Source organism: Ziziphus jujuba, chromosome 4 (assembly GCF_031755915.1).
Source record: "Ziziphus jujuba cultivar Dongzao chromosome 4, ASM3175591v1".
NCBI classification, from domain to species: domain Eukaryota; kingdom Viridiplantae; phylum Streptophyta; class Magnoliopsida; order Rosales; family Rhamnaceae; genus Ziziphus; species Ziziphus jujuba.
In genome coordinates, this window is record NC_083382.1 from 8849835 (window position 1) to 8862551 (window position 12717).

At 31.7% G+C, this 12717-nt stretch overlaps 2 protein-coding genes across 12 annotated transcripts; one reads left to right on the forward strand and one right to left on the reverse strand.

Moving 5' to 3' along the window:
- The first annotated feature begins 3439 nt into the window (after nucleotides 1–3439).
- Nucleotides 3440–7152, forward strand: LOC112491294 (uncharacterized). 11 transcript variants are annotated; one of them, XR_009638586.1, is made up of 9 exons: nucleotides 3443–3645; nucleotides 3769–4066; nucleotides 4514–4606; nucleotides 4920–5037; nucleotides 5665–5806; nucleotides 6084–6325; nucleotides 6483–6542; nucleotides 6672–6723; nucleotides 6950–7152. XR_009638586.1 is itself a non-coding variant. In XM_060816225.1 (6 exons), exons 3-6 carry the CDS (start codon nucleotides 4529–4531, stop codon nucleotides 6088–6090), a joined length of 264 nt encoding a protein of 87 aa, XP_060672208.1. In that variant the 5' UTR covers nucleotides 3440–3645; nucleotides 3769–4066; nucleotides 4514–4528; the 3' UTR covers nucleotides 6091–6666. The 11 variants fall into 11 exon arrangements, 5 of the variants coding, with proteins under 5 accessions (XP_060672208.1, XP_060672205.1, XP_060672206.1 ...); XR_009638589.1 differs by lacking the exon at nucleotides 6483–6542 and having other exon boundaries at nucleotides 3445–3645; XR_009638588.1 differs by lacking the exon at nucleotides 6483–6542 and having other exon boundaries at nucleotides 3446–3645; nucleotides 6672–7152.
- Nucleotides 7153–7915: 763 nt separating this feature from the next.
- Nucleotides 7916–12143, reverse strand: LOC107416722 (disease resistance protein RGA2-like). The gene is made up of 3 exons (XM_060816220.1): nucleotides 8872–12143; nucleotides 8420–8478; nucleotides 7916–8128 (listed from the first exon to the last, which is right to left on the reverse strand). The coding sequence occupies exon 1, from the start codon at nucleotides 11904–11906 to the stop codon at nucleotides 8874–8876; it is 3033 nt and encodes a 1010-aa protein (XP_060672203.1). The 5' UTR covers nucleotides 11907–12143; the 3' UTR covers nucleotides 7916–8128; nucleotides 8420–8478; nucleotides 8872–8873.
- Between the last annotated feature and the right edge of the window lie 574 nt (nucleotides 12144–12717).

A 12717-nucleotide genomic window follows, 5' to 3' on the forward strand; every position in this document is an offset into this window, starting at 1 on the left:
ATAAGTAATCAACAATAAATCAAATAAATAAGCATATAAAAAAATAAGAAAGGAAAAAAAAAAGGTTTTTTTTAAAAAAAAAAAATTTCGGCTGATGATGTCAGCAAGAGGGATGCTGATGTCAGCGTAGCAACCCGATTTTCTGGTTAACTGGTCGCACGACCCGCTTAATAAACCCGGCTGGAAAACTCAACACCAGCCACCATTTTATGTAAAATCGGTCCCAATCATCTCCTTTCGGTGTGGGAAAGCATAATCCCCCTTCAACTTCAGTCAATTTGATTCAAAAAACAAAGATTCATCAAGTTGCATCCACAAGGGTTCTTAATGGGCTTTCAATGGATTTTGCAAAAATTATGTGATTCATAACAAAATTAGGGCTCATTAATGTTCGATTCAACACAGCAAACATGATTCCATAATGCCCAGGTCAAGAATGTAAGAGAAATAATTTTATTTTTTTTATTAGGAAAAGTTAGGTGTTTCAGTACATAATAAACGGCAAAACATATTCAATTCTATCCAAAAATAAAGTACCACAAAACCCAGGTTATAAATCATGCAAAATACAATTCTCCCAATATTTTGCAAAACCAATATACAGTTAAACGGAGCCAATATTTCCCTTTTTTTTTTTTTAATTCGAAATAGCGATCGAACATGTATATACATACTCACAGAATATGTAATTTTGAATCCCACATACTCATGCACAAAAGAAAACAAAATAAAGAACATATATTTGAATCATACACATCATTCAATGGCCACATACAATAATAATCTGATCATCATGAATATAACTAAGACTGATCGCAAACAATTTTATTATGCATATTAACCACAATCTCCGATATCATTTGTTAGAATTTATGGATCTAAATATATATAATAAATCATAAAATACTAACCTCCAAACACTAGCCATTGATAAATTAAATCTTTAATCCTGCAAAATAAAAAACAATGTAAAGTAGTGTCTATAGACACACTACTCTCAAATATCTGAAAACTCTAATCTTAAAATACCATATGGCATATTTTGTTTGCGTACCTTACACTTTTTATAGTTTCTACAAGTCAGACTTACCCATTAAATTTAACGCACACAAAAATAATAATAATTTAATAATATAATAATAATAGAAAAATATGGATAAGTCATTGGGCTTATAAAGAGAGTTGGTCTTTCAATCCAATGGGCCAACTGGAGTTTTATAGAGAGTGTGTGACCAAGGGCTCTACTATAAAATAATAAAATAAATCAGTTCCATTAATAGCATAAATAGATTCTATAAGTGAGTAATTGATTATGCTAAGTCCATAAATTATTTATTTATTTAACATGAAGGTGATTCAACTTTTTCAAATCTCCTAGGCTCAAATATGCTTTGGGCTTTTTGTTTTTTTTTTTTTTTTTTTTGGGATAATATTCAAAGCTTGAATAATAAATCCGCATAGTAATTGATTGCCTCAGGTACCATATTATAGCCGAATGAAATGTGTCACTTGTATGCGTATGTGTTTTTGCTTGGTCTCCAGGGAGAAGGTAATTTTTCCCGTCTAAATTATTTATTTGTAAACCTTTTCCCTGGAATGTATTTATTAATATTCCACTAGTTATTTTTTTGGTAGATTATATGATATTTCGTTTTATAAAGGTAGCATTCTCTTTCTAAATTCATTCTGCTACTACATGAATTTGTCTTCTGCCTTACAAGTTTTTTTATCGGGTAAAAGAATAAAACATTTTCTTCTTTAAATTATAGCAAACATTTTTTCATTATTGAAGATTCATTTAAATTGGCAATTTTATGTAATATATTAAAATATATAGAATAAAAATCACAGCTTGTTGGGTGCTAAGAAAAAATGATATACTTTTTTATCTTTAAAAAGACTAACCGGCAAAGTTTGATGCACAGTAATTTTTGAAATGCAGTTAATCATTGCTTTTATAATAAATATTGCCTATGCTATGGTAATAACAACTAGCAAGTAGACAGCCAGAGCAAGAAGTTGATCACTAAACTTTTCCTACCACCATTGTTAAAAGAAGCTTAAAATTTCATATTATCACCAAGTCTGCTAAGATTTGAAAGATTTACATATGAATGTCTAAATTATGGACATAAAGTAGAAGAAAGGGAAACAGGATGTGTGGTTCTATCGTACTCTTCATCCTTCTTAAACATTAATTATTTTGCTTCTTTTCTCTATTATGGATATTGACTTTTGATGCCCCTATGTTCTCATATTGCTTTTGCGTTGTTTTTTTTTTGTTTTTCTTTTTTTTTTCATATTGACTTTTGATGCCCTTATGTTCTCTTATTGCTTTTGCATTGTTATTGTTTTTTTTTTTTTTTTTCTTTGAGCTTTTGCGTTTTTGATATGGTTATTTCTATGTAGACATATATATTATTTTGTTAAAAAGATATTTTTTTAAGGTATCCATATTTATATATAGAATTTTTTGGTTGAAATATACAATAAATTGAAGATTCAAAGTGGGCTTGTTCTATGAGCTGTAGCTAATTTTTTTTTAATTATTTTTTATATGTATATATATTTTATTATTTGAAAATTTAAAAACCTAGTATATTCATTATTGATTTTACTTATTTTTTCTATGTTCTGAATATAGATCTTGGTTTTTGTTAGGATAAAATTTTCAATTAACAAAGGAAAATAATGGAAAGTAAACCTATTTAAGGAAGAGGTGAAGGAAAAGATTTCAAGAAAACGACAAAAACTCTACATTTCTAAAAAAATAAAAAGTAAAAAATATTTAAGAAATTATATTTTTGTATTGTGCAATTTGTTGTAATTGACATTATTTAATTGTAATGATGATGAAAAAAAAAGGTTCAATTTTATGACATTTATACAGTATCCAAATTTATTTAAAAACTACTTAATATTTTTATGATGTCATCTTATATATATTTTAATATTATATATATGTAACTATATATATTTAGTGAATATGTCCAATATGTATTTGATAAAGTATACTTGAAAAACCACTTTAGGATTAGATCTTATATTTTTATATTAGGTATAAATTGAAAGATATAAAACTTTATTAAATCCGATGCACGTGCCCAAACCTGGTGACCACGCATAAGGGTGAACGAGAACTTCAGTCAGTACGGTTTGTCGTCGTTACTCGTTTATAATTTTTTTTTTTTTTTTTCCAAAACGTCGGAGTTTTGCTTTCAGATTTTTATTTTTATTTTTTTATTTTTTAAAAACTACGCTGTTGTTAGTATTTTGGATATTTTAAAGATGATTTGACCAGTTTACCCTTTTCTTTGGTGAAAGAGATATTAAAGGTGGTTGGTAGTTTGGTAAAATCGTGCTGTGTGTGCAGTGAGGATCGTCTTCTCGAAAGAGAAGCAACGTCTTTTTCGTTCTTTTTCTTGTCTTTTTTTTTTTTTTTTTTTTTTTTTTTTTTTTTTTGGGGTTTAATTTCAAGTCATAAATTGTAGATCGGTATGGCTAGGCATGGATGGTTGCCGGATTTGAGGGTGGGGTGATAATGGGTAAAAAAGGACGGCGACTTGGGCAGAAATTTTGGGGCAAACGACGAGTTGGTGGAGATGGTGGACATGGCTGAAACATGTTATTTGTGTGAAGATAATGGTATGGGAGATAACAATTTTTTTTCATTTTTTTTCTCTTAGGTCTTCCAAAGTATTGTCGAAATTGTTGATATTATTTCTGGTATTTTAGATTAAACTTTTTTTTTTTCAACTTGTATTTCAGACGCTATTTCCCTTCAAAAGCTCTCTACCTCTATTTTTTCATGGGATCCTTCTTACTCCACCTTATTGCTTCATTTCATTTCGTTGAAGTTGACTTTCAATCAAAGGAAATGGTTTGAGTATATTTTCAGCTACCGTTAGAAACAGAAGTTTAGAGAGTTATTTGGTTTATTCATTTAGAATGTGAAAATTGTATAGAGGCATGGAAGGATGGTGACGCGTTGATGAATCTTTTAAAGCTTAATTATGCACTACCACTACCTCATTATGAAAAGTTTATGGACGAAATGATGTTCCTTGTAATTTTTTGCTACTCAGATTACTTGAATTCTATTTCCTAGTTTCAAAAAATAAAATAAATCTTGCAAATGTTGTTTATTCAGAATAATTGCATATAATATTACACTATATCTATATGCCTCATTATTTATTTCTTGCAAAAATTACAGTGAACTTTATCATGGATTGGTTGCTCTGGAGTGGTCTGTTTGTCAAGATTCCCTTCGTAGGTATATGTCTATTCTCTTTTGAGCTTTCTAAACATCTAACATTGGTACACGGGGATTAAAATGTTTGTTTTTAGCCTTAGAATTGGCATAAAAAAACCATGTTAAGGAAGGCAAATTCTTCTTGTGATTAATGTGAAGCATCCTGTATAGTAATGGGAAGTGCCAAGCAATTTAACAATTTTATTTATTTATTTATTTTTTTGGGTCAATTCCTAATGATATTTTGGTGGTATACAGGTCAACAAAGCTTGAATGATGTATGAAAAGCTCCAACGACTTCCAAATGCTCAAGTCAGCAAGAAAGCAGGGCCGTTGATTTTCAGCTTTCAGGTAAAGGGATCTCGAAGGGGCATGCAAGCACACAAGAACTGTCCAATTCGGATGGAAATGGAAACAGAAAAGATACTAACTGGATGTGTAATGCAGGAAAACTTCTTAAAGAGTGCTTTAAATCTAATTAACATGGCATTGATGGCAACCTCAAAACAAAATGAGCTATGACTCTATTATTGCATTGCAGTTAATGAATATTAAAATTTGTTAAATTTAATTTGGGACAAGCTACTGGATTTTCTAAATTCAAGAAGATGTCATGGTGGTTCTTAGTTTTGTCTTTTTGATATGTTACTCATGAGTCTTGCAGGCCATAGAAATGAAGTTCCCAACAAGCTCACCATTTTCCTTGGAGAACACTGGCTACCAGAACTATTTTGAAGCTTTAATTGAAAAGCAAGCAAACTTTGCTAAAAAAGAGGCTGAAGGTGAGGTACTTGCACTGAGTTCACTCCCATATATAATTTTCCTTGTTTTTCCGATTTTTTTATTGGGTACTTCCTACTGCTAAAATCTACAGCATAGAGTTTACTGCTGAGAGACTGTATTAAAGTCTACATTTATTGTCCTTCAAATTGTATGTGCATGAAATTTGTAATTTTGAAGGACAAGTTCAAATTTGATATAAAGAAAAGATTCATTGTGCAACAATGTCTGAATGGATGGGTTTATTAGTACTGCCAAGTGCCACCACACTCCTTTTTTTCAGAAAAAAGAGGAAAAAGAAAGAGTGAAAGAAAAGATACGAGCTAGGCCAAAAGTGCCACAACAATCTGAATTTCTTTCTGGATGTGTATTATTTTGCAAAGTTCTTCAAGTAAACAGTCATATTCAAATATTATCTTGATGTGTATAAGCAAAGTTTAGATGCATATATCTATTTCTTCTGATGGTTCTTCATAATTTAGATGCCTTATTACCATCCTCTTTCTTTCTTCAATCTTAGCTATATATCAATTATACTTTTTTTTGTTTATTTAATACTCTCTGTTCAAAAGAGCCATGGCCATTCCTAATGATAAATTCATGGCGATGTAACTTCTTCTTCTTATTAGCTTTGGCTATGGTGGAGTCTTTATATCTGCCGAGCTTCAGAGGTTTCTACACCCAGGTAAACATTATGGATCACTTAGTTTAGTGGTACTTGGAGATATGAGAAGCAAAGGAGCTTTCAACCAATTCCAAGTTGCTTTACAGGTTCATGACCATTTATTTTTTTTCCCTTCATATTCTCTTCAAAGAAGATTAGATCCCATTTTCATATTAAGAACACCCTTTTTCTTGTTTTTGCATAAAGAATTTCATGTACACAGATTTTCTTAAGCTTAGCATTGTTTTCCTTCTGAAAAAAACTATATTTTCCCCTACTTCTGTTTTATGTTTTTTAAAAGTACTTTTGAATTAACAATGCCATTCTATTCAAAAATGGGAAAAATAGGAGAAAAGTTTGATATAGATTTTGTTGTTTCAATAGGAGCTAATTTCTACAACAATGGATTAATCAGTACCTGAACATGACAGCTTTTGGAGTCATTTACCAAAATCAAAATAGCAAAGAGCTTGCAAAAGCAGTGGTACAGTGGCAAGTTCTGACGGAAGGAAACAAAGATGCTGGCAAGTTTGGATCAACATTCTTTTCTATTCTTAATTCGATATGCCTTCACCAAGAACATGTTAGCAGTTTTGGCCGTTTATTTTGAATGAAACATATCTATGGTAACTTGATTATACCTTTACTATCACTGTATTCCCATGCTAGTTAATATTTCCAATCTTTTTTTTTTTTTTTCGTTTTTCTTTTTTTAACTCTATAATTGTTTGATTGTTTTGGGTATAAGATTAATGGCAGCTGGTTCAATTTTGGTTCTTGCAGGCCCTTTACTAGGTTTTTCTATGCGTGCGTTGTTTGTGTTTATCTTTGTATATCTATAAGGTTGTCTGTGCACTGACCTTTATATGTACAAAATATAATATGAGGTTGCAATCTCTTTTTGACATGAATAATTTGTACAGTTCGTTGACTTTTTTAATAAAATGCAATTGGTACATTTTCTTCTCATAGGGGTATGAAGTCATGCAAGCACTGAACCAGCAGGAAACAAAGATACTGACAGGTTCATATCAACCGTTCTTTTCTCTTCTTAATCCTGTATGCCTTCACCAAGAACATGTTAGCAGTTTTGGCCATTTATTTTGAATGAAATAAGTCTATGATAACTTGATTATGCCTTCATTATCACTATGCCATGCTAATTAGGATTTCTAATCTTTTTTTCTCCCCCTCTATAAATATTTTGGCATATATAAGATTGACACCTAATTCAAAGTTGATTCTTGCAGGCCCCTCTGCTAGATTTTTCTATTTGTGCATCGCCATTGTTTGTCTATGTATATATATAAGGTTGTCTATGAACCGACCTTTAATGTGAAGTTTCCATCGTTTTTTGACATAAATTATTTGCAAGGTTGTGCCAAACAAAGTATGCTAGAAATTTCTTAATACTTTATTTTTTGTTGAAATAAAAATTTCTTACTACTTCTCACTTATAAGTGTTTACGGCTTTATGCTTTAAGTTGTTATTATTATTATTATTATTATTATAAATAAGGAGAAAAAAGAAAAAAGTAGGTGTGTCACTTCCTTGAGATTCCTTAAATTTAGTACAATTTCAATGATTATTTTTCCTCCATTTTATATGTTAGAATGAGCAATGATTAACAAATGATCTGTGCTTTGCAATAGTACACAACTTTATATCATGTATAGCTTCTTCCACTTGTTACTTAGAGCTACCATTTGGATGTTCTTCGATGAGACTAGTATTCCGTTCTTCCAAATTAATATCACGTTCCAAATTCCAAAAAAGTAAAATTATTAAGGTTGTATAAGTATTTTAATGCTTGAATCTTTTATATGGTTTTCATTAATGCTAGAAAATGGATGAACTTTTAATATGGGAATTGGCAGGAAGGTACCACTAGTTTTCAGTATGAAATGTTGTTTTTGAACATTAAAATTGATCATTTCACAAAGTTTTGATTTTAAGCCTATATGAATAAAATTGAATAATATATAAAAGCAAATAAATCTTCAATTGAATCCAAAAACATTCTTAATTTTTTTTAAAATTTGTTGAAAAGCACATGTCTACACCTAGTGTGTGTGTGTGTGTATATATATATATATATATATATATCTATGTATGTGTGTGTGTGTGTGTGTGCGCGCGCGCGTGCATGTGAAATTTTGCTAATATGGACTGCGAGCCCACCATTTGATGGACGACTGTCTAATAATATGCTCAATTACATATAATCATGGTTTGATTATATATTTATAACCATGTGGATTAGACAATGATAAGTGTACGTCACCAACGTTTTGATAAGGATTATCTTAAAAATCACGTCATTTACTATCAACATTAGGGGAAATCTAACGTTATTTGATGAAGCAGACACAACAAACTTGGTGAGAGTATCAGCTACTTTCTTACCCATTCGATAAATATGAGACACCTGAAAATTTATCAACAAAATATAATTAATACAATGTGACCAACAAGCTTTCAACCTTCAAAACACATCTAGTGTAGAATTACTTTCAAGCCATCAATGATCTCAAATATATATTTTTTTGGGAAATAAAAGATTATGATCTTCATTTCCATTATTGCACAAAGATTATCATCTTTGTACCGTATAAAACAGAATAAAAATAGAAATACTAAAAAAAAGAAAATATAAACTAAATATATAATATAATGTTTAACAACTATGGAAGGAAAGCAAATATGAAGCAAAACTTACCTTTTTTTTTTTTTTTTTTTAAATGGAAAGCAAACCGTGACTCCAAAGGACATCAAACTCTGCAAAAGACCAGAAGAAAGGTCATTATGAAAATAATTATTTTATTGTGTAAGTAATGATAGATTTAGAAGTAGTAAACTGTAATGGTAATTATCATTTTGATAACTGAAGAAATCGAAACCATCATTACGAGAATTGCATACCTTCTCATAATATATCACAGCATTAACAAGGAAAGAATGCATGATGTAAGCAATTAACATTGTCCAAAAAAAAAATCCCTAATCACTTTTTCAAACTAATGAACATACATTGTTATCAAATTTTGAAAAATAAAACAAGCAAAATACGTGATTTTTTTTTTTCTGCATAGAAAAAAAAAGCTGTGAAATTAATTCATTAGTTAAAAAAAAAAAAAAAGGAAAAAGAAAAGAAGGACAAACTGAAATTACCATCAAAATGGATCTTCTTCATTTCCATCGTGCACAAATGCTCTGGGAACACCGAGTCTTGCTAATTCATCGTAATTCCATTTGCCATCTCTCCTGATCGCAACGTTACTACCAATTTCGATGTTTGGGATGTGAGAAATCTTGAGCCACTCCTTTTCTGATTGTGCCAGAGATTGCCATAGCATGTTGGACCACAGGATTGACAAGTTTTTCAATGGAGTCAGTTTCAGATACTCTGGAAGGGATTTAAGATTGAAACAAGAACTTATTTGTAAGGAATCGAGACGCGGCATAATAATTGCTCCACCAGCTGCATCATCTGTATGCTCTGTTGTTTCAATATTGCCTTCCCATTCTTCCCAATTCTCCATGCCAGAAAAGTCAAGGAGTTTCAGTTTTGGGAATGATACATTATTATTATTATTATGCTTAATATTTCCCAGAAACTCAACACCTATCTTTCTCACTTTATTGCACACAGAAACACGAAGCTCTTCAAGTGAAGGTAGGCTTCCCAAAGGAGGCAATTTCTCAACATACAGGCAATGAAAAAACGATAGAGTCTTCAAATGAACCAAGGACACCATCCATTCGGGACATAAATTGGTACCGAAATATGATGAGATCGATAACCTTTTCAAGCCTCGATGTGGTTGTAAGGTTTCAAGTATCCCAAATTCATCTTCACAAATTTTTCTATACCACCGTTTAAAACTTAGACGTAGATGAACAAGATATTTCCAATTCATCAGCACTCTTTCCTTATTCTCACCCATACTTATCAAATTATGACAATTAAATATCTCAAAATCTGTTTGATGAGATTGAAGGTGATTCAACTTTTTCAAATCTCCTAGGCTCAAATATGCTTCATTGTTCTCCGGTATAATCATTCTGTCGAGTATCCGGAGTTCAGTTAATCTACCAATACCTTTTGGCAACCCCTCCAAACTATAACAACCAAAACAGTAAAGGTGTCTCAAATTCACTAGTTTCCCCATCCCTTTCGGTAGTCTTTGAAGATGCCGACAGTATTGAATTCTTAGAGTCTGTAAATTACATAAATCACATACTTCATCAGGCAATGCTCTCAATCTGGAGTTCCCAGATAAGTTGAGGTATCTCAAATGTATCAATTGGCCAAGTTGCTCTGGAATGTTTGTAATTCTGCATTTCTCCAAATATAGTGTTCGAAGATGTTTATGATCACAGCATATTCGAAGAAAGACCAGCATATCATAATCATCATCATCATCTAAACCAGAACTTGAACAGTTTAGGAACAGGGTATGCAAATTATTTTGATGAAATGTTGAAGTAGGAAATTTGGCACCGCCCAGTTTAAGTGTTTGCAATGTGAAGTGGCGTACTTTTTCAACGCTAAGAGGCTCTATATCTTCCATATCAACTTTCATGGTAGAGCATTCATTTTTCGTCAAATATTGGGAAAAGTCATGCAATATGTCGTGCATTTTGCATGAATAAATGTTTCCATCAACATCTCTCTCAAAATCTTGAAAGAAAGACCGCATGGTTAGAATTTGAAAGCATTTTTCACCTTCTTTCTCCATATCTTGAGGACTACCACTTAAGTAGCCCTGTGACATCCACATCTCAATCAAGTTACTTCTTTCTATCTTAAAATCTTTAGGAAATACAGAACAATATGAGAAACAACGTTTTTGTCTAGGAGACAAGTCATTGTAGCTCAAGAAGAATGGAGCAAAAGTTTTGCTTTGTTCATCTTGCAATTCCCAGAGTTTACTAGATAGAACATCCTCCCACTCCTTTAAAGTCTGCTTTGAAAACAGCAAACCTCCTAAGGTCTTTGCTACAAGAGGCAAACCTTTGCACTTTTTTGCAATTTCCTTCCCAACTTCCTCTAATTGTTGTTTTAACTCTTCACCATTTCTTCCCTCGAAAGCAAGTCGCTTAATTATTTTCCAGCAGTGGTCTTCAGACAGCTGATCCGGGTAAATGATTTGGGACGAGGTTACTCCCATCATATGAGCAACTTCAGTTTTTCTTGTTGTTACCAAAACTCTGCTTCTTACGGCACCACATCTAAGCGGTTGTATTAACTTTTCCCATTTTTCGCGGTCATCACTCCATACATCATCCAAGACAAGAAGGAATTTTTTCCCATTAACCAATGTACGAATGTGTTGTGATAAAACTTCCAGTCTATCTGAATCCGGAAGTCTATCTGAACCAGGACGACTGTTGTTGAGAGATTCAAAAATTGCTTTGGCAATTCTAACCTCATCAAAAGGGTCGGAAACACACACCCAAATTCTCTCATTGAAGTGCGTTTTGATCTTTTCATGATTGAATACGAGTTGGGCAAGAGTGGTTTTCCCTAGTCCCCCCATCCCTACAATAGGGATGATAACAGGAACTTTATCGCTACTCTCATCGCTTAACAACTTACTTATTACAAGATTCTTATCCTCATCCCGACCATCGACATCAGACTCATAAACAAATGAGGTAGTCTCTCTTCTCTCTTTTGGGGAAGCATTATTTGTTTTTTCCAAAGAGTAAGCATCTTTCTCTTTGGCTATCTCATCTAATGTTTCATTAAGCTCTTTCATTCTGAGAGCAATACCGTGGCGAACACCAACTTTTTTAAGTTGGTTGAGACAAAAGAAACAAGAGGGTGATGGAAAACATACCTTCTTCTTCTTCATCATCATCTTGTTTGAGACCAGATCAGCTTTTTGATGACCATCACCTTCTTCCTCTTCAACATGGGTTGGAAGTTGGGATTTGAGAATTTCAGAATTCCAGTCGTCCAACACGTCGTTGATGGCATAAGAGACATGTTTGAGCTTACCCAACCAACGTCTAACGCTGGGATCATCCAGTTGTTTCCTTTCGGCATCCTCCAGCACATCTTGTATGTGTTCAAGCTTTTTTTGGAGATTTGAGATACTTTTTTCAACATCCTTCACCAGTCTCAGCTCTTGATTTCCCAACTCAGTAACGATGGAAAACAGCTGCCCCAGCACCGCAGAAAGCAAAGCTTCGGCCATAATTCAGTGGAAAAGTGGGATGGACTGAAAGCAAGAGATATCAGAGATGAATGAATATTGACCAAGCCTGATGAAAGAAAGGAGATGATGAAAGGAATAAAACTAAAGCTACTTGTCTTTCATCAATACACGCTCACAAGCAAATGGAATCTTTGTTTCAATGCTTGTTTTTGACCTTCTTAACCATACATATCACGTACATGTGAGTATAAACAAATCCTTCAGTCTTCCTCTTTATTGTTTTCTCCACTGATTTTGAACTCTTTCGACAACTTGTTGTCCCTACTTTCACTTTCATGTCCCAGTTCATATAATTCCCACTTTCCCATAATTTAAGCACATATGTTATATAATATGTTATATGATGGTGTAAATTAATTAAAATTTAATTTATATTTACATAAATACTTTTTATATGGTACTTTTTTTATAATAAAACGGTGTATTATTTTACTATAAAAAGTCTATAATATATTACAGAATATATAAATTATATAAATTACTTAAAAATTAATTTATGCATTTCACAATATACTATTCCATAAAATGAAATAAATTGTATGAAATCAATGTAAATTGCTTTTTAGATTAGGCAATTTTTTATTTTTTATTTTTTTCTTTTTAATCTTCATTAGTTAACTTTTTTTTACAAAATAATATTATATAAATTTTAACAATTTATTCTTTCATTGTATCTTCAATTAAGCTTCATTTATAAAATTATTAACGATAAAACATTTTCAATTTGATTTTTATGAAGATTAAAGTTTAGTAATTTTCAAGCGGCATACTAAATTTGGAATTTATGGAG